This window comes from Clupea harengus, chromosome 3 (genome assembly GCF_900700415.2).
Source record: "Clupea harengus chromosome 3, Ch_v2.0.2, whole genome shotgun sequence".
NCBI classification, from domain to species: domain Eukaryota; kingdom Metazoa; phylum Chordata; class Actinopteri; order Clupeiformes; family Clupeidae; genus Clupea; species Clupea harengus.
The window spans coordinates 30,878,036-30,900,653 of record NC_045154.1 but is presented as its reverse complement, the minus strand read 5'-3'; the positions used below and the strand labels follow the sequence as shown (position 1 = coordinate 30,900,653).

The 22,618-nt window shown below is 43.9% G+C and overlaps 1 protein-coding gene across 1 annotated transcript in view; it reads right to left on the bottom strand.

The window, feature by feature from the left end:
- pclob (piccolo presynaptic cytomatrix protein b) overlaps window positions 1–14,014 on the bottom strand; it is a 73,789-nt gene extending 59,775 nt beyond the window's left edge. The window contains exons 1-3 of the mRNA XM_031563598.2: window positions 13,474–14,014; window positions 10,735–11,467; window positions 9,137–9,985 (exon numbers count right to left, since the gene is read on the bottom strand). Coding sequence (XP_031419458.1) covers window positions 9,137–9,985; window positions 10,735–11,298 — 1,413 coding nt within the window. The 5' untranslated portion in view covers window positions 11,299–11,467; window positions 13,474–14,014. The remainder of the gene's footprint in view (window positions 1–9,136; window positions 9,986–10,734; window positions 11,468–13,473) is intronic.
- Window positions 14,015–22,618: the final 8,604 nt, after the last annotated feature.

Below are 22,618 nucleotides of genomic sequence, written 5' to 3'. Positions count from 1 at the left end.
AATCCACAGAGGTTACAAACAACACTCTTGCATTCCGTGCAGGTGCTGTAGTTTGGTGCTTCCTTGGAACCCATGTTGAGATCCACTTTGCAGAGTGGGCAAGAGGATTTTGTTGTTTTGCTCAGAGTTTGTGATGATACAGATCCTGCCTTTGTCTCTACCAATGAAGTTCGACTCTGTTGTTGCATTGTTTGCTTTTCCTCTTGCTCAGATGTTTTCTCCCCTGTTTTCTTAGAGCTGGACTGGACAGGCAAAGATTCCTTTTGGGCCGCAGGAGTATTGGGTGCTTCATCCTGGACAGCTGAAGATATTAAATTTGTGGCTGAGCTGACTATAGAGGACCCGAAACCAAACATCTTCCCAGAGACAGATCCTGTGGGTTGAGGCGAAGGTGATCGGGATCTGGATGTGTCTTTAGCCCCACCAAAACCAAACAGCATTCCCGACATTGACTCATTAATCTTTGCAGCAGCAGGGGTTTTGGGAGCCTCTTTACCTCCACCAAATCCAAAGCCAAAAAAGCTGTTTTCCTGCTTGGGGGGCACATACTGTGGCTGTGGCACAGTTTTGGCAGGGGGTGGTGTTCCACTTGGTGTTTGTGTAGGTTTTGTTGGTACTTGTTGTTTTGGATTTTGGGGTTGTGGTTGCTTTTCAGGTGCAACAGTAAATGCTTTGGTTGCACCTTGGCTGGCAGTCTCTTGTGATCTCTTACTATCAATGGTTTCATGTTCATTTAGTGAGATCTTCTGATTTAATGGCCTGGTGATGGGTTTAGCAGATTCTGCTTTGCCTGTTTGTTCTGCTGATGTTCTTGGCTCTTTCAGTGGAGAGGCAGGTAGTGCAGCACTCTGTTTGGATGAGGCTGGAGTGGTGGCTTTTGCTTCAGAGGCTTTGAGGTCTGGGTTGCTTCTATCAAGGTTCTGATAATCTACCTTCCCTTTTGCAACATTTTGCACCTCATGTTTTTTGTCATCTAGTTTTACTTGGTCCTTTTTCATTTCACCTGGATCACTTTTCTTTTCCTTTTCCTCATCTGATTTAATACCGTCTAACTTCTTTGCAGTAACTGGTTTAGTGTCTCCCATAGTTGGTTTGCCAAGAGAAGGCTGACCTGGTGCAGGTTCCTTTTCAGTGGATGTGAGTGTAGTAGATGGCTCATCTTTTACAGCCGAGCTGATAAAACTGGATGCTGAACTGAAAATGGATGAGCCAAAACCTAATACCTTCCCACTCACATCTGCTGGGTGAGTCGAAGGAGACTGAGATCTAGATCTGTCTTTAGCCCCACCAAAACTAAAACCAAAGAATCCAGAATCCTGTTTTGGAGGTTCGGTCTGTGGCTGTGGTGGGGGTCTGGCAGGACTTTTAGGTGTTTGCTTTGGAGGTTTACTGGGTGATTGCTGTTGGGCAGCTTTTTGTGGTAGAGGATTTTGTAGAAGTTGATTAACATCTGACTCTTTAGTCACTGCTGTGCTCCTTTGTCCCTGTGGTGGTTGGACCTCTGAAGGTTTCTGCCCTTGAGTAGATTTCTGAGGAATGCCTTCTTTAGTGCTAGGGACAGGTTTTGAAGAATCTGACTTCATAGTTTGCACTGATCCAGGAGGTGGTTTTGCCTTTTCTGTGTCATCTGTAGAAATAGCCTTTTTCTGAGGTGATGGCAGAGACTGCAGAGGTGGTGATGGTGTAGAGGGTTTTTTGGTTACAGTGGGAGGTTTAGCCTGAAATGTTTCCTTAGGTTTAGTATTATCTGATGTTTTATCCCCCAGATTCTCTCTGTCAGTTTGAATGACTTGCCTTTTATCTCCAACAATATTTTCTGTGAGTTTCTTGTCCTCTACTGACTTCTGAACCTCTGGTTTGGTAACTTCTGGATTCGTCTGATCGATTTTCTTTTCTTCTGATTTCTCAATATCCTTCCCCTGTGATTTGTTATCCTTCACTGTTGTTTGGTTGTCTTTCTTTGCTTCAGGTTTAATACCTTGAGACTTTATTTTGTCTTCTTTCTTTTCATCTTGCTTTCTATTCTCTGTTGATTTTATGGCCACAGATTCATTTTGGTCTGCCTTCTCATGTTGTTGTTTTGTCACACTCATCTTTTTATCTACTTTCCTTTCATCCAGTTTCTTCTCCATTGTTTTCTCTTCTTGCCTTGGCTTATCAACACTTTTCTCAGGTTTCTTCTCCTCTGTTTCCTTCTTACTGGCAATCTTTTCTGATTTTGTGTCTACTACTGTTCCAACAGCGGATCTCTTTGTCTCTATGGTAGGTGGTTTGGGTGAGACTTGTGATGATGCAGGACCTTTCTGCACCACAGGTGGTTTTTCTAAAGGCTCATCCTGCGCAGATGATGTCATTAAATTGGATGCTGAGCTGAACATAGAGGAGCCAAAGCCAAGAACTTTCCCAGAAACGGAGCCTGCAGAGGTTGGCTGTGATTTCAATGCATCTTTAGCTGCACCAAATCCAAACCCCAAAAAGCTAGACTCCTGTTTAGGAGGTTCAGCCTGTGGTTGTGGTCTAATTTTGACTGGTGAGTCACTACCTCTGGGTGTCTTCTGTTGAGGGTTGTCAGAGATCTTTTGCTGATCAGGGATTTGTGGTTGTCCAAGACCTGCTGCAATGGTTTTAACTTGAGTGGCAGTTTGCTCGGACTCTTTCTTGGTTGCATGTGGTGTCGTGGGGCTGGGTTCCCTCTTTTTAGGAGAAGCAGATGAAGTAACATCTTCCTTTACAGACTGTAATGGTGTAGACTCTTTATTGAGTGGAGCTAATGATGCTTTAGCCTGAAGCTCCATGTCTGCTTTTGTCATGATGGATGATATACCAGATGCTTGTTGGTTCTCTGTGGTCTTTTTGTCTTCTTTTTCTTCCTCCATTTTCTTTCCCTTTTTTACCATGTCCTCTATTTTTTGTTCCTGGGATATCTGTTCTTGCAGTTTCTTGTCTTCCTGTGTAAGAACTTTTGGTTTCTGTTCCTGTGGTTTCTGTTTCTCCACTGTCTTTTTCAAGACTTCTTTCTTGACTGTTTCTTCCTCTGGCTTATTTATAGGTAGTTCAAAACTGTCAGGCTTGTCTTCCACTTTCTTTGCATTTGTTTTTACCTCACCTGCCCTCTCTATTGTTTTTTGTGTAATGGTTTGTTTAGACCCTGCAGTGGCTTGCAACGTGGGAGAGGCTTGTGCTGGAACAGCTCCTTTTTGCTCAGATGGTGGTGGAACAGCCCCTTTTTGCCCAGAGGGCGGTGGAACAGCCCCTTTTTGCTCAGATGGTGGTGGAACAGCCCCTTTTTGCCCAGAGGGCGGTGGAACAGCCCCTTTTTGCCCAGATGGTGGTGGAACAGCCCCTTTTTGCTCAGATGGTGGTGGAACAGTCCCTTTTTGCTCAGAGGTTGGTTCATCTTGGACGGCAGAGGATATAAAACTAGATGCAGAATTAAACATTGAAGAGCCAAAGCCTAAGACTTTTCCTGAAACAGACCCTGCTGGTTGGGGTGAAGGTGAGCGAGTCCTTGATGTACCTTTTGTACCTCCAAAACCGAAACCAAAGAAACTCGACTCTTGATTTGGGGGCTCAGACTGTACAGAGGGCACTGGTTTTGTAGAGGGGACAGCAGTTTTTGTCACTTGCTGTTGTGTCTTTGCAGTCTGCCCCTGAGGTTGTGGAGGACGTTGTTGTAAAGGTTTTGTCTCAGGGGGAACCTGTTTGGGTTGGGTTGGGGTCGCATTTGGTTTTCCAGAAACCTCCTTTTTCATGGATTCATGCTCTGGAGCCTTTGTGGGAATTATTTCAGGTTTAAAGTTTGAATCCTGAGATTTCTGATCCTCAGGGTTTTTGTCACTAGGCTGTGCTTTCTGAGTAACTGTTTTTGCACCAGCAACTGGTTTGCTTGATTGTGCTGATGGGGGTACTTCCTTTCTTCGTGGAGAATCAGTTGTAGGCGAATCCTTATTTTGAGGTGCTGTTTTAGGAAGGTCTTTGTTTTGTTGATTAGATGGTGTAGGTGCTTTCTTTGTCAAGTCTGAGGGTTGTTGTTTGATGCTTTCTACTTTGATATTGTCTTGTTTTCTATCATCCCCCCTCTTGATTTCTTGTTTTTTAATAATTTGCTCTTTACCTTCTTGTTTGTTGTCTTGTGATTTCTGTTGCACTTGCATATCAGGAATTTTAGTTGCAGGGGCAGCAGTTGATGCCTTGTCCTGCAGTTTCTCTGATACCTTTTCTTCTTCTTTCTGTACAGTGGTTGGTCCTGCTTCTGGCTCTGGTTTCCTGGGGGAGGCTTGTTGTAATACTGTATCTTTCTGGGAGCTAGGCATGGTGGTGGTCGACTCACCCTGGACAGCTGACGACACAAGGTTAGATGCCGAACTGAAGATGGAGGAGCCAAATCCGAAAACCTTCCCGGAAACAGATTCTGTGGACTGAATTGAAGCAGGCTGAGGTTTGTCTTTACCAAACCCAAATCCAAAAAATCCAGATTCTTGTTTCGGTGCTTCAGATTTTGCCTGTGGGGCAGTTTTGGCAGGAGACTGTTGAGTGGGTTTTTGTGGTGGAATTTGCTGTTTCAGTGGCATCTGACTAGATGGCTTTGGAAATTGAACAGGCTCTTTAACTTTGCCATCTTCACTGGACCTTGGAACCACATTAGCTGTTACTGTTTTCATTGCCTGTACAGATGATGTGGGCCGTTTGTTTTGTGAGGAAGTTATGGGTGTTTCTCTCTGTGGTGGTTGAACTGGAGCTACTGTTTGCCCCTGTGGTTTTGAGGATGTGTTCACTGAAACTGATGGTGTTGTGGCTTGGGAGTTTTCTCTCATTTTCTTAACCTCTGGTTTCTTTTCATCTTGGTTATTTCCTGTCGACATTGGTTGCTCGATCTTCTTATCATCTGATTTTGATTTAAGCGGTTTGGTGTCACTTGAGGTTGGCATTTTGGGGGAGGAACCTGAGGACACAGAGTCCTTGGTCCCAGTGTGTTGTTTGTCTGAGGTCTCATCTACAGCTGAGGTCACTAAGTTGGATGCTGAGCTGAAAAGAGAAGAGCCAAACCCTAAAACCTTCCCAGAGACTGACGCTGTTGTTTGAGATGAAGGTGACTGGGATTTAGATGGGCTGCCAAATCCAAACCCAAAGAATCCAGAATCCTGTTTAGGTGGATCAGATGGTGGTGGGGCTGATTTTCTAGGTGAAGCTGCAGTTGATGGTGTTGGTTGTTGGGGTTTTTCAGAGACCTCCTGGGGAGGGGGCTGTTTCATGGGAGGTGAGGCAAAAGATTTTTTGGGTGCCGATGAACCCGTCTGATTATCTACTTTATTGTCATTAGGAGGTTTCCGATCCGATGCTGTTGTCTTTTGAGCTGGTCCAGCTTTAGTGCTGGAAGTCAGTTTATTTGCCTCTATGTTATCTGGTTGTGTAGATAGTGGGATTTGCTTTTTCTGTGGGGAACTACCAGTCACAGTATCTTTGGATTGAGGTGGGGCAAGTGGATTTTCCTTGTTTCCAGGCTGTGGTGGAGTGGTGGATTTAGTGGTTGGCAGAGATGGTTGTTTTATTTCTACAGATTTCTTATTCTCAAGCTTTGTATCTATTTGTTTATTGTCCTCTAATCTCATTTCATTTTGTAAGTTAGGTGTAGAGTCTTTACTACCCATAGCTTGTTTGTTTGTGGATTCATCTTGCACAGCGGAGGTGATGAAGTTAGATGCTGAGCTGAAAACAGAGGATCCAAACCCTAATACTTTGCTAGAGGCAGAGCCTTCCGGTTGAGATGAAGGTGACTGAGATCTAGATCTATCTTTAGCCCCACCAAAACTAAAGCCAAACAAGCCTGAATCCTGTTTAGGGGGTTCAGTTTGTGTTTGAGGTTTACCTTTGGCAGGTGGATAAGCAGAGCTTGGTATCTGCTGCTGAGGTTGGGCAGTGCTCTGTGGTAGAGAGGCTTTTTGCTGTGAAGAATGCTGTACTGGTGGATTTGTATTAGTTGGTCTGGTCCCTTCGGGAGTGGGCTGGCTTGACGGTATTTGACTCTCCATTTTTTTATGCTCTGATGAATGAGGCTTTTGCTGAAGGACGCCAGGGGAAGAGGTATCCTTCCTTGGTGTAGTGGGTTTTGATGATTCACCTAATAGTTGTTTCTCTTTTTTATCTTTCAAAAGATCATCAGACCGTTGACCCTCTAGTTTTATTTCATCCTCTTTCTTTGTAGGCAAAGCCTTGCGGTCTCCAGCTGATATTTTGGGCGAGACCTGGGCTGATGTAGAATCTTTCTGAACAGCTGGGGATTTAGTGGGGCCCTCATCTTGCACTGAAGATGAAATCAAATTAGACGCTTGGCTGAAGATCGAAGAGCCAAAGCCGAAAACCTTGCCAGTGACAGATCCTGTGGGCTGTGGGGAGGGAGAACGGGACCTTGATGTATCTTTCACCCCGCCTAAGCCAAAGCCAAAGAAGCTAGACTCTTCTTTCGGAGGCTCACGTTGTGAAGGAGGAGCAGATTTGGCAGGAGAGGCTTGACTTTTAGTTGTCTGCGTCTGAGTTTTGTCAGGGACCTGCTGGGGGGGCTTTTGTTGCGGGTGCTGTTTGGTAGATGGGGCAGACTGGCTAGTTAGGGCAGGTTTCTTCATATCTTGTCCAGTCACTGCTGATGCTCCCTGTTTCTTCTGAGGTGAGACGGAGGGAGAAACTGCTTTGTTAAGGGGTTGGGATGCTGGGGAGGGTTTTTTAGACTGTGGCTGAGGTTTCATCATAGATCCAGGAGGATCAGCTCCTCCGAGTGCCCGTTTCATTTGGCAGTTCAAACATAGCCACTCCTTGACCTGTAATGATATTAAATTGGTAAATCACTATTGCATGCCTCATCACTACTCCACAAAGACTCCACCGTTCACTTACTGTGTGCTGGTCAAACTCCTTAAATTATCTGAGAACCTGTAAATAGACAGAAAGCAAAAAAGGCCACACCCCTGGGATATTTCCCAGCATGCTGTGGGAGAAAGTCACCTCTTCCAGGGATGAACCATTTAATGTCAGTCACTAGCGTCAATAAAGTTGACTTCAAGTTTATCCTCTTTGTATCACAACTGTGTCATTGATTTTGTTTTAATAAAATTGAAATATATCATTTCTATATCTATATTTTAATATTATATGCTGCTTCTACAAATAAAGCCCATTTAAATGATATATAAGCATTAGGCGTTCCAACCTTATTCTGTGCCTGACACCAGAAGTAATTTCTTGTGCTTTATTATATTCATCAACAACAAATGTGCTATAATTGCTATTAATTCTGATGCTTTCTTTCTATGTCACATGCCTTTGGAGAGCGGACTACATTTTCCAGAGATTCACCCAGGAGAAAACAGATATGCCACAGTTGGGCTACCTGTCACCTCCCATATCTATACCCTACAACAGATAGGCAGGTGTGTCTCAGGTTACAGTCTCCTAGCAATGCTACAAGGGACTTAAATCACAAGGCCTCTATACCACAAAGAAAAGTTTAAAGAAATTACTTAGTTAAGGGTATATTCAATCTACATGCAACAAAACCAAAATACTTTAAGTCTAGGTATATTTTGGGATATGTAGTTCCTGTATACAATAAGATCACTTTTGTCATTGAAGTATTTATAACAAGGAAGTTCTTTCTGAAATCCTTTCAATGAAAGATATTTTCATGGGCATAGTTCATTAGACACTCGAGCTGAAGGTGACCTTCGATTTTTTTTTAACTATTACAAGATGAAAATTCATATCTAAATGACTGCCAGTTCAGGAGACATAATATCTCCACCTTGCCCTCAAGTGCTCTTGGGGAACCTGAAAAGGCATATCTGCAAATGAACTCTGGCTATGGGACTGGCCATGATCTCTTCATGGTGGCACCACATGCAATCGAGTATCCTTGGACTCTCCTTGCCAAGTTGCATGCAAGCTGTCAGCGTTAAATTACAGAGTCGAGGGTCAAGTCCTTTGTACTGGAGACAACCTCAGAGATGAATCAGCCATTAGGAGCTGAAGCTAACATCGCCTGCCCTGCCAGATGAAGGGCCTGAGGGGGATGGGAGCTTTCTCTGGATAAATGCATCAAAAGCGACTCATTCCCACGCAACTGGGGAATCACATATCATTTTCGCTGGCTATGTGGCTGAGAGTTTGTATATCACACTCAGTACAGGATAGCAGTCTGGCTAATTCATTTCACAGCCTCTGGAAAAAAGATGAGGTCGACTTTATAAACTGCAGAGAGACTGTTTACTGTAAAATGCTACAGTATGTGGTAGTTTAACGTATTGGGTGGATACACAGAGGATAAAAACAAAATATTTGTATACACATTTTTGGCTGTATGTGTGTAAGGACATTTTGAACCACCAAAAAGTACATTCTTAATTTGTGCCATGTATTGGTACATGTCAACATTTCAGTGAAACAAAAAAAATGAACAACAACAAAAAAACAAATAAATACACAAACAATACATAAAGGATATAAGTACATATAAATTATTATACAAATAAATTAAAAAAACATAAAGATGAAACCAAAAAGAGGAGCTACTCTTATTTGGAATGCCACATTCCAGTACATATCTCAACCCACTCACTCATGTCATAACCTCCATTCTTCCTTGTGAAGGGATCAAGTACATCCATGAAAAAAAAAAAAAAAATAATAAAATAAAATGAAATGAAATAAAATAAAATAAAATAAGAAAACAGGCCAAAGTCAAAGCAAACATCCATTCTGTTTGAAGCTGCTCAGCATAGGAGTGGCACATGGTCCTTAATTAAGCTGGCCATTTACTTTCATACAGACAAAAATATATCTAAATAAATCTTCAAATATATTATGTTTACTATGCAATATATTATGTTTAATATATCATTTGTATACTATTATTATGTGAGAAAACAAACAATGATTTCAACCCTGAGAATAGCACATGTTTCCAACGTATCATCCCATTCTAAAACGAAAATCCAAAGAAGCACAGACATGTGACTAGAATACTGTCCTTACTATGGCACAGGTGTAGACCACAACAGACAAACTAGTCCTGGACACTGTCTTGCTAGACACTGTAAACGATGACAACAACTGATATAGGCTGATAAAGGATTATGGCCTCTCTTACCTCTTTGACGTGTGGCATGGGAATGAATCCACACTGGTTGCATACAGTGCTTTTGCATTCAGTGCAGGTGTTGTAGTTGGGAGGATCCTTGGAGCCCTTATTGAGCTGCACCTTGCACAGGGGACAGGAGGATGGAGCTGTTCTGGAGGGAGGCTGGGAGGGTCCTTCCTTTTTCAGGGGCCCTGAAGAAGGATCATCCTTTTTGCCTGGAGCTGATGTGGCCTTGGGCTGATGTGGAGGCTCTGCTGTGCTCTTCGCCTCTGGTTTCTGTGCAGCAGGTGGTTTAGTCACTGCAGCTGGTGGAGCCTTCGTAGGACCCTGGGCCGACACAGACTCCTTACGGGCCGTAGGTGGTGTTGGAGATGGCTCATCCTCAACAGCAGAAGCGATCAGATTGGATGCTGAACTGAACAGGGAAGAGCCGAAGCCCATAACCTTCCCGGACACAGGTTGAGGTGAGGGAGATCTGGCCCTAACTGTGTCAGTCAGACCACCAAAGCCAAAGCCAAATAAGCCAGACTCCTGTTTTGGTGGTTGTGGCTGTTGTTGTGGTGGTGGTGCAGATTTGGCAGGGGAGGGTCCACCCTTTGGCATCTGTTGTTGAGGTTTCCCAGATTCCTGGTTTTGCTTGGGTGGGGCAGCATTCGCCGTGGCCTGGTTTCTTTGAGGAGATCCAGGAGCATCTTTCTTTTGCGGGGCAGCTGATGGTAGAGCCCCGCTTTTCGAGGGTTGCAAGGCTGTTGGGGGTTTGTTGGCCTGGGGCTGGGGTTTCTTCAAGGGGGGACCTGGAGACTCAGCACCTCCAAGGGCTCTCTGCATCTGGCAGTTCAGGCAAAGCCACTCTTTCCCCTGAAATTACAAACGAAGATACAGATAAATGGTCAGTTGCATGTGTTGATAATGGTTCCAACCTATTATTAAAATATTGCATTTGCATATTTCACATCTTTGTGCTGCGTCACATGAGCTCATGTTTATTAGTCTGAATAGCCGGCTTCCTGCAGTTAATTGTATTATGTGGCTCTAATGAGATTACTGTTGAAACTGTAAACTCGTTCACGCTTCAACGCATTTAGGTGTGTAGGTGCATGCCTCCTGTTGCCATAAAAAAGACAATACAAGACTCAAGCATCAGAAGAGGGCTAAACATGAAACACCCTTCTCAGAGTTCTTAGAGATTCATAAATATTCGGATAATGTGAGTACCTTCATAATTGTAGTACAGTGTAATTGTGCACTTCAAGTTAGGTTCAAGTTAGTCACAAAAACATTTTGAAGTTGAACATCTAAACACATTTTACGTGGGAAGGCTAAATGGTATAAATTGTTCTCCACAAGAACATGAATGTTTGATTCCTTAAAGAGGCTGGTAAAATACTGGAGTTACCTGAATCTTACAAATATAAGTATTCTTCAAAACTGTGCTTTTGTGGTTTTACAGATATAAAATAGATATTGACACAGCTCACGTTCACACATGGAAATGGAGTCTGAATTGCTTAACCAGCCGACATTTTGCAATATCATTTTGCAAGGAACAACAACAAAAATATTGCTGTACTCAACACTGTGACACTACATTATACTGTGCATCTTACCGCTGAATCTGGGGGACTGAATCCACACAGGCTGCAGACCTGGCTCTTGCACTGCGTGCAGTTTTTATAGTTGGGAGGCTCCTTGGATTTGACATTAAGTTCCGTGTTCTTGCATATTGGGCACAGTGATTTACCCCCTGGCCCAGGGCCACCTTTAGCCTGGGCTGCAGCTTTTGTAGGTCCCTGTGATGGGGGTCCTCCTTGGGCTGCCCCAGGGGCACGGGGTCCAGGACCCGCTGCTCCCGGCTGCTGCTGAGTCCCAGGCTTCCCGGGGCCTGACTGCTGCTGAGGTCCTCCCTTACTGGGGCCCTGCTTTGACTGGGGGCCAGTCTTGCCCAGGCTCTGGGGTTGTTGACCCCCTGGCTTTGGGCCACCCTGCATCTGTGAAGCAGGCTGGCCATTCCCCTGCTGGATTGGGGGCTTTTGCTGAGCCTTGGCCTGCTGCTGCTGTTTCTGTTTGTCCTGCTCAGGCTCTCCCTCCTCCCCGAACAGGCTAAACTTGTTGACGGCCGAGGATACGGCACTGAGGGGGTTGCCCCCACTCAGGAAGTTAGAGGAGAACATGGCCTTGGGTCTCCACACTGGGCAGAGAGGCTGGCTGAAGAGACGGGGATCCCTTCACCAGGGGCCAGCTGGTCCGAGGCGCCCACACCGCTGGCATGAACGGTGGGATAGACTTCAGAGAGCTCTGGGGCCTTCCCTGACTGATGTATCTGATGACTCACATCTGCCACTGAAAGAACAAAAGGTTTTTTGTAACAAAACTGAGAAAATGATGTTTGAGAGTGGCAATTTCAAACAAGGACTGAGATTGTCCTGGTGGTAAGATGTAAGTATTGCAGTATACATATAGCATATACAAGGTATGTTTGTACTCTATGATACATCTGTGAATATATTATAAAAAGAAAATCATTCATTTAGTCATTTAGTCCACGCTTTTATCCAAAGCAACTTACATATGTGCGACTTACAATGTAAACACATTTTACATTTACACTGATGGCACACTGCACATCAGGAGCAATTAGGGGTTCAGTGCCTTGCTCAAAGACACTTCGACAGGGAATCGAACTAGCAACCTTCTGATTACTAAACGACTTCTTTACCTCCTGTACCACTGCCGCCCATTCAGACCTGTATTTATGCCTACACTGATTTTGTCTGTATTGTGCTTGGGGCAACAGTGAATAACATTGATTTTCTTATTATGCCATTCTAATTATTTGCTGGATGCATTATTTTGTGAACAACAAATATGAAATGTTTGTAGAGTAATAATGAGGGAATTTGATTGTTTTTTTTACATGTTCAGAAAATTATTCAGGTCTTTATGGAAAAACATGTTAATAATACATACTACATAACTGTAGATAAACAAAGTAACACTACTAAGTGAAGTATCATCCACTCAGACATGAATTACATGTCTTGTTAAGTGGTTAGCATATTTAAGGACAAGGTAATAAAGGGATATTAACACTTTATTCAACTGACCACTGACAAAAACAACTTAATGTATTTTTAGTCGACTAAATCCACTACGCAAAAGAAAAAAATGTAAATGTCAGTCAGTTTCAACATTGACAAGATATTTATTAGAGGGTCACATATTGGGATCGTTATAGTATTGAACTGTCAGGTGGCGGTACCATGAATAATACTCTCCCTTTTGTGAGCCTGATTCGACGTTTTTGTTCAGCACCTTGGACAGGGCACTAAACCCTCGCTATTGATTTCTGTTCCACACATCTTCCACACGCCAGAAAAGATAGTCGGATCTTCCTTTCAATGGGTAATACAATACGCTCACCTTAAACATGGGAAAGGGTGAATGCAACCAAACCAAAAGGGTTCATTTCAAAGAATGTTTTTTTTTTCTTTTTTTAATATAGGCCAATGTTTCTCAGCAGCTACAGAATTGCCAGTGAGCTATAGCGTTCGTCCAATGACCGACAATGCGTCCGACAGCGGTGCAAAACATTAAGGCTCGAGGAAATACGTTGAACAAATGTACGAAAGCCGTCACCCTTTGCTAGGAACATATCAAATACAAGGTATCGCCTACCCTGTACACCGCTGTGTACAGTATGGAAGTGTTTCGTCCTACGTTAGCAACGTATGACCAAATACAAGAATGCAAGAGCAGTGTTGGCTACTAGAAATCTAAGAGTAGCTACTACAAGTGAGCCTCAGTCACAACCAGTGAGACCTTCAGCACATCCGGGTTTTAAAACAGCCATTCACACATGTGTAGCGAACACCCCAGCCAAAATATATTTAATCATACCAAAACTGTTCACAAAATACATGGCTAGTGGGGCAAATTCTAATCGATGCTGATAGGGTCTCATAATTCGAATTCTTCATGGAAATAACAAACAAGTCGACAGGGATACGCAGAGATAATGCATGCCAAACTATCAAACAATCCACTGATAACGTGAACACTGTCGCGGGCAATTCGGCTCCTTTCGTCGTGATTCCAGACAGACCATTAGCAATGTCAAATGCATGCATAATACAAGAGTCGGCAAGACGGCAGGCGTAGGCTATATGACTGCTGAAAGTGGACGGACCATCGTGTCTTTAACGCAGTGGTTCCCCTAGTAATACTATGACTTTGTTCGTGTATTTTGGACCACATGTATGACAAACCCACTCTACAATTCCTGATATTTCAGCAGGGTTGAGAGCTGTCTCTGGTCCATTTAGTTTCAACATAAAGCGTTAGCCTACCCCATCACAGGCATCCCCGAGCGCAGGCTTCATCGGAGTGTCCCCCTTCACGGGTCTATCGAGCCAAAGGTTTCACTTACCAAAACATGAAATGAAACATAAGGAGTTAAACATAAAGCGGTCCAATGTCACGGAAAAAAAACCTCTCAAGCCGTACCTCACGCCGTACTGGCATCTCTGATTATTGCCCCATTTTGACTTCGCTCTCCTCCGATAACGTTTCCCTGGTATCTCCGCGGAGGACGGAGGTTACGCGAGAGCGCGAGAGAGAGAGAGAGAGAGAGAGAGATCAGCAGCAACAGCAACGCGTTCAGGTCCACTGTACAGTGCGCATGTTCGGTGTATGACAGCTGATCTCCGTAGGCTACCTCACCCCTAGAAAATTGAAATTAAAGCGACGATACAATTGATTTGAGAAACATTAAATCGTCTAATGTTACTGCTGGATATATTATGTTTGCCTTTGCACAATGTATATGTAGGCTATTGGCCAAGGAAGGTAGCTGTGGTCAAAGAGCTCCTACTGTGTTTTTGTGTTTGTAGAATCCACATCTTGATTAATCTATCATTGATTGAAAAACAAATCCTGTCCTTAATACTACTGTAAAACAAGGCATTCATGTTCAGATCAGTCACTACAATCACTCATGTGTACATGCTAGGTTTATGTTTTGCTAATTCTCAAGGTCAAGAGCAGCAGCTACAGTAGAGCTTGAGCATTTCTAAACTCCCCTCACCACCTTCAGGGCGCCAGTAAACACTGATGGTCCATGACAAATCAGTTCCATCTCTGTCTCTCTCTCTCTCTCTCTCTCTCTCTCCCCCCCCCTCTCCCCCTCTCTCTCTTTCTCCCTCCCTCCATCACCCATACTCTCTCCTCTCCATCTCTAAGTGTGTCTCTTGGCCAGAGAGCCGTGATACACACACTCACAAACAGAAGAGACCACAGGTTATTCCTCGGCAGCACAGCCCTGAGAGAAATATAATGAGCTCTTGTTTTCCCAATGGTGGATCTATAAAAGCCATCAGCCCTGACTGTCAATTACCCGGACCTCTTTCCTTGCATTACTGTATAACTGTGCTGTCTACTGAGAATGGATCATGCTATCTGTTACCTGAGAAAAGTCAGGCTATCTAACATGTGAGAGCTTCATCCATGTGAATCAGTGAAGTGAATCAGCGATGTGCGTTTTGGATGGAGTCTTAAGTCTGCAATGATGAGTTTTGATGGGCTTGGATGCCCCTGAAGCAAAGGCCCTATGGTGGATGTTCTTTCATCACCCAGAGATGTGTTACCGAGAGCCATCTTTTTTCAGTTCTAGTAAATTGCTTTGGCTTGTTTAAAATAATGACCGTGTCCACAGTCCTTCCCATATCAGAGTCCATTTCCACTCACGAGTAGGCTACATTCTCCATGAAATGGCGACAGAGGAAGGTGGACAAAGGTGGGCGGAGGGTACAGAAAGAGGAATTAGATTTCTCCCAGAACAATTTAGAAGAATGTCACTGCTGTAAATAGTTCCCTCCTCAGGATAGCATAATTCATGCGAGATATCAAAGAATAAATCCCAAACCAATCGACCATCTGCGCCACCAACAAAACGGGTATCCAGTCTCCTAATATGGCCAGAAAAGGAAGGCTCAGAATACCAGCAAGTGTGAGGACTCATGGAAGTCTCGTCGCCTGCAATCTGCCAACCGGCCCAGTGGACGACAGCAGACGCCTTCTCCATGCTCAGTCACCAGCCATCTGGCCTGGACCGAGCAGTGTGTCAACACACCTCTCTGAAAGAAAGGATTCCACTCACTCACTTTGACGCAACACTGTTGACGTGACAGAAGCCTTGCCACATGGCAAGCTCGTTTTGCTGAAGAAACACCAGAAAAGCTCCGCAGCTCTCGTTTGTGTTGATTCTGTCAAGTCATAATGTATTGCTCTGTGCAATATAGCTCTGGTAAAAAAAGCTGCATTTTGAGACTTTATGAATGACTTTCAGCCATGGTGGCATATCAGCTTCCATATTAATACTTATGTAAATATAAAAAAAATCTGGGTGTGAAGAAGAAAAACATACGGCAGCTAAGTGTGACCAGCTGCCTGCAGCCTTGCGGTGTTGGCAGAGCTCATCTCCAATCAGGAATGTGTTTGATCAGACCGCCAGACAGCACAGAGCATAAGGGTAGGGCTCCAGATGAAAAGTGAAGGGAGAGCAAACAGTCCCAGTGCATTGTGGGGGGACTTTTTCTGAGTTTTTGCTCTCTTGGTAACTTCATCATTTCTCAGTTCATGCCCCTACCACTCCACCCTCCACTTCTCTGATCCATTTCTGTACGTCTCTGCGTTCTTCCTCTGTTTTATCTCTCTCTTCCTGTACTGTATCTCTATGTCTGATCTCACTGAAGACCTCCCAGTCATCCCAGTGGAGCCCAGTCAATTGGAGTGGCAACATTCTAACCACAGAGCTCAGTGACCTCACAGTACCAGTGCTAAGCTGAGTCGGCAGCAAGCCCGACCAGAGTTTTTCCTCACCTGATATAGATCTGATCAAGCCAGAGGCTTAGACTGATTCTCAGCAGAGATGGTGACTCTGCAATGCACCAGCCTATTGAAGAAACAATCTGGCAGTGTCAGAATCTTGCCATTTAAAAGACTAAACAGCACCATCCTATACCATCTGAAGCCATATATAAACCAATGCAGTTCATTAGCCCAAAAGGACCTAACAGGGACTAACCTCACTTCATAGGCTTTTTCTATCACTTGTCCTTTGCATGAACAAAAACACTTTTAAAAGAAGGGGTGAGAAGAATATTTGTGATTCCTAATCAGCGCATCTCAGGAGAGGGTGTGATCTTCATGGAATGATGAGAAATTGAGCGACTGTCGGCGCAGAATTTTTTTTTCACACGTCTTGTCAGAGGGAGCAAACAATCAGCACCGCATATCAAAGCCCTTGTTTGGGAGGAGAATTCAGTTGAACCTCACAAACAGCCAGTCGAGACAAACAGTTCCAACACAATATATATGCATCAAATTCTACCTTTGTGACATCAGCACAGGTCATTCTCAGAAAAAAATTGGCCAGTTACACTGTGAAAGTGCAGAAGCTGTTGACAGGTAGACAGATAGACAGTCAGGGCAGATAGGGAGATATAGGCAAAGCGATAGACATTGAAACAGGTAGGTGGATTTCCAACCTGTTAATTCAATCATACCCTTCAGATACACTTACACAGACAAAAAGGAGAAAGAGAAAGAGAGAAAGTGAGAGAGAGAGAGAGAGAGAGAGAGCAGCAGCATCTCCATCTAGCAAACTGTAGCCTTAGCCCTCAGTTGGAGGAGACAGAGAAAGTGTGACCAGTGATTCTGCGTGTGGGAGCTAGAGTCGTGCTAGATTCACACAGCCCACATGCCCCTCTGTTCTGGGTGGGATGTGATGAAAGACTTGAGTATGAGACTGTGTGTGTGTGTATGTGTTAAAGTGTGATTGTGTGTAAGAGTGTGTGTGTGTGTGAGTCATGTGACGAAGAAATCCCTCAAATGTGGTATGCTGAGAGAAGCGGCAAGCAGGATGCATATTCCTATCACATCTATGTGAATCTAGCCAGACTTAGTCAGCGTTTATCTGTCTTTTTATGTGTGTGAATGTATGTGTGCAAACATTCATGTGGGTTTTGTCTTGTCATATTTGAATTGCTCATCTGAGCTCACGTTCATCCATGTTAGGAGGGGCAAAACGGGGCTCCCCGCTGCACACCCTATCAAGTGCATGAACAGCACTGCTCCACATCCCCGTGCACTGCCATGCCTGCTGCTGGTGAGCAGCATTAAAACGCCGCCCACAGACGCTTCACATCGCATCCCAGCATCTGCCTCCGTCGCGGAGTTAAAGCGGCTTAGCGTCAGACGCCGGCCACGGACGTGTCTGTCTCCTCTTTTTTAGCCGGGGTGACGGTTCAGCACGTCGCGAGTGTTTGCTTTATGTCCTTATGATATTAGTCAAATCGGTGTCTTTGTTGGGCCTGTCAAGCAAGGGCTGCGTAGTCTTTTTGTGCTGTGTGAAAGCATTATCATGTTTATGACAGTTCCTGTTCATAATATGGAGATGCTTTATTTTATTTTAGTTTAAAGTGAAACACTGAGAGAGCAAAAAACAGCAGAATGGGTATATTTACACATGAAAAGGAAATCTAGGATAGTGTTTCTGGATGCGGATGAGATGACGGTGCCTTTGGATGCTGTCCTGTGCTGTGCTGCCTTCATGTACACAGACAGGCTCAGACAGGTGTGTGTGGGGGGCATGTCTGCCTGACAAAGAGGGCACTGCCCTGGCTCTGGCTGGCTGCTCTGCCAAGCATGGGCAAACGGAGAGATATTTGTCATCGGCAAAGCGGAAACAATCTCACAGAGAGACAGAGAGAGAGAGATAGAGAGAAAGAGAGAGAGAGAGCTTTGCATTCACATTTCACCCACACACACTCTGTCTGCCGTTTCTTCTCTTGCTCTCCCCTCTCTCTCCCACTGTTCCTCACCCTCCATCTGCCTTGCTATCACTTTTTTTCTCTTTTCACTCACACACAGACACATCCAACCGCCCCTGCCCATTCTTTCACACTCAGACAGACACAAGGCACACACACACACACACACACACACACACACACACACACACACACACACACACATAGAGAGAGAGAGATGCACACATGCACACCAATCAACATCCACATTCTCCTGGATCAAATATTTCACACACAGTGCTCCCTCCGAGCTGCATGAAAAGCAGAATGTAACTAAAGAAGCACAGGTAATTAATAGCACTGTGATGGGAGTGACGTTGCTCAAGGGGGTACAGCCAGAGTTCCTGCTCTGGCACGCTGACTATGGAACGCCGAGTGGGGCCTGTCACTGTGTTCTAAACGAGTGTAGGCTAGGGTCAACTGGTAATGAATACAGTAACCTGATCACTCACTGTTTGCCAGTGTCATTAAATTTAAATATCTGGCCCCAGAAGGAAAAAGATGGACCTGGGCCTAACTCTCCCAGTGATGGATAAGATCACACAGGACAATATTGATATAAGCCAGACAGTTACTGAAGATAATTTAGTCATCATGGTCATTACTAATTATATATATTTTGTTTTCAGTTTGTGCGACTTATGAATGACACAAACGCTACAGTAGACAGCACATATACACCCAAAGACAAAACAAAACCATTAATGAATTTCCATGCACTGATGATAGTTACATACCTTCAGTCTGTCATGTGCTTTCCAGTGTACTGTTGGAATAATATAATAAGTCCACATCCAGTGAATTCGAATTTTCTTTCTAGAATTCTTTGCCAAGTCTTCCTTTTAATTTTATGTCCTGGGAAATGTATTTAAATCCACATTGCATCACCCCTGTCCTCCTCTAGCTCCATGCTCACACATTCTTCCAACGCTAATGCACATTTTCCTGACCAGTGACCACTGCTAACCGCCTGCATCTAAAAATACTCTTAAAGGGACAGTCCTTCTCTCTCTCTCTCTCTCACCCCCTCTCTCTCTTTTTCACTCTTTCCCCCTGGAGAATGGTCCAGTTGATGAGCGTGATGAGAGTCCACCCCCTAATCTCCTCAGGCCTGGCTCTGTCCAATCCGGGCCTGCCAAGAAATCAGTGGCAATCTCCCCTCGTCAGCGGCACTAGCACTCTCTCTGCCTGCTTCATGGGTGTCTCTCTCCACAGGGGGAAGAGAAATGCTAGTGGATTAGGGGGCTTTAAAAGGAGGGCTGTGTGGCTCTGGATGGTCCTGATGATGCTGGTGCTGGTGATGGATGATGGTGTGGGAATGCCCTGGCATCTGTTTCAGCTCCCAGCCATGCATGACCACTGCTAATCCATCCATCAGCAGCAGAAATGAAATGGTAATTTTCACAGGTTACATACAAGTACATGGGCATTTTCACTGGATATATATATGTCTCTGGGCTGTTTCTTGAGGGAGCTATTGCAATGTGTTTATATATATATATATGTATACATATATATATAGCACTAGCATTCCAGGCAGTTATGGTCATGTTTTGTATTCCACTGCTAACCATGTTGTTATAAACTAATAACTGTGAAACACACTTCACTTTCATGCTCAACTGATATGGCAGGTGACTCTCTGAATATAGTTGTAGTATTTTATCAACCATTAATTGGTTACTTTATTATCATTATTATTTATGTATATTTTTTTTCCATTTAGAATAGATTTTCACTACTAGAACACGTTTATGATTTTAAGGTTCATAACGAGAGATGGCATAGTTCCAGTTTATTTCTGCAAGTGACACACCAGACTACTCTCGCCGGGCGAGTTGTGACCAAGGTTGTGAACATAATTGCGGGAGGGCCGTGGTGTGGTTTTGGTGGTATAGCCTTACAGCAACACACTATGCCAAACAACCCCAGATGACCCTGGAGGGGATCGCTCTGGTCATCAGTCACTTTAATCATTCAGCTGAAGACTGTGGTGCAATAGAAGCCGCCTACACACTGGTCCTCCTGTGACTGCTTCAGAGACCAACACTGGGTCAGTGTGTTGTGCTATTGGGCCAACAACATACGTCGCAGGGTTCGTGTACAACCCGAGGAGGGTTGACACCAACACCAATGCCATTACAACTGATGAAAGAAAATGGAGGTGCTTTGTAGGATGTGTTTTCCATTAAAGAGGTACTGTACAGTGTAATGAGCTTTTTGAGCTGTAAACTAAATGATATGACTGGACTGTGATGAAACACATCAACGCTGCTGTTAATATTGACAAAATGATGAAAATCATCTTGAACCTTGTAAGGCCAATGCTGATGTAGAGTCGGCCGTTTAGGACTTCTCTACATCAAGAAATGGGCGGCCCACCTCCCCCGAGCCCCCGCCTGTCAATGTGAGTCTCATTTTTATTTGCTTTTATTTTATATATTCACTTTTTAGCATTGGGTGGACAGAGGGTGAATTTACACTTTAATTCTTCCAGCCTTTTCTTTACATTAAAATAGCTACTACACTCTTTTGGTCTTTTGTTTAAAAAATAAAAAAATAAATAAAAAACATTCAAGTTTAAATAACATCAATCAGAATTGCAGAAGTTGGTTCTGATGTCACTTGAAATATGTTCATTTCAAATTGGTGAGGAGGATATATGACGAAGAAGAGGAGATTCACTTTGTCACTGTCCCCCCCCCCCCCCTGATTAACATGTGACTCCTGCTCCCTGTGACAACTAAATCCTGCTGTATCATTAATGACCCCTATCCTATCTCCTTGGCTCCTCCACTCCAGATGCTGCAGTCACAAAGAACATGGCCTGATCTGTGAGTGGAGGTTGTAGAGTCAAGTCTTTAAAGGTCGTGGGAAAAGAATCAGTGTTATAGCAATGCTGACCAACTGTGGATGCTCTGCTGAACAACAATGTGCCCAACGTGCCATTGGGGCTGTCCTTGGTGGTGTAATGCAATATTTAGGTCTAGACAAGGAGCTTTATATAATTGAAGAGGTGTAAATCAAGATGAGATTACTCAGAGGTTCGACTTCTGACTACACTATGAAAGATGCTTATTTATTTCTCTCATCTAGATGACTAATCAGTTACAAGTAGAGAGGGAAGCTTTCCAGGAAAACACGTTATTGAAACATCATGGAATGAGTTAATTGCTTATTTATCATCTAATGAGGAATTGCATTAAAAGCATGTTTTTGAATATAGCTAAACTAAGGGTTAAACTAATTGAAAGTTGATGTATTCCTCTTGATGCATCTTCAGAATTAGAACCTACCTGTGTTGTCATTCATATCCACAACAATAGGCTAAATTTCACCGAGTTGCAAAAGGCACTGGGGATAGGAGAGTGCAGCTCGTGTGTCTACAGAAACTTGACCTTACAACAATGTCTGTCAAGCCACTTGATATATATATATATATATATATATATATATATATATATTTAAATGTATGTCTTAAGAAGAAAATATTTTCAACTACCAAATAATGAGTAAAAAACATTACAATAACTTCATGACGCATTCATGAACAATGCTGTATGCATCTCCATTTGAAGTATTCATCAAATATCTCAACTCATTTGTAGTGATACTGTAATGTAGTAGATACAACCAGTGCTGCATTCTGTATACTTTTTTCATATGCTCAGGAATATGTATAAATTATCTCTCATCTTTCTTTAATGGCAGAGCAAGCTGGGAAGGCAAAGGTGTTGAGAGAATAGTCTCAACATGGCAACATTAAACCACTTGCAAGAGTTTGAAGCATTTAGTGTCATAGCACCATGCTATGGTGCACCATTCTTGAAGTATTTTTGGCAATTTACCTCCATCAGTAAGCACCACTGTTAGAAAAATGAGCTGCAGACGGGGAGGTATATTAAAGGCATTCCTCAGCAAGAAGATGAAAGGTTCATGAGTCCTCACAGCCTCTTGTCACTGAATGAGAGTAGCCTTGGCTCGTGTTTCTGCAGAGGCGCCCCGAGACAGGCTCTGAGCAAGACACTGACTCATAGCCGAAAAACCAGTTTCAGGGATTGTTGAGAAAATCTATTCTTCGATTCAGATTCTGGTGGAAGAATAGATTTATGTGTCATTCACAGATCCAGAGGGCCCACACAATGCCCACATATACAGAAAACCCACAAAGAACATGACCTGCCACATTCAATGCGAATCTGAGCTCATAGATGTGGAGGACACAGAAATAAGATTTGTACAAGTATATGTCACGATCAGGCACCAAGTGAACAAACTAGTAATATTACTCCCCCTCCCTCTCTTTCTCCTCTCTCTCTCCTACCCTCCCTCTTTTGACCTTGAGATGGATTGCTCTATTTATGGCATGGGAAGGAGAGCACAAAGAGAAACGCCATCTCCTCCTCAGTGTGGTATGCATTTCACATATAGAGAGGGTGGCACGTTCTGCCTCCGTATCGCCTTCGCTCTTGGCACGACGTGGCACGGCGTGGTGCGGTGCGCGGTGGTCACGCCGGGGTGTAAAGCCAGAGAGGGCCGGCATGACTGCGCTCCTGCTCCTGCTCCTGCTCCTGCTCCTGCTCCTGCTCCTGCTCCTGCTCCTGCTCCTGTTCCTGCTCCTGCT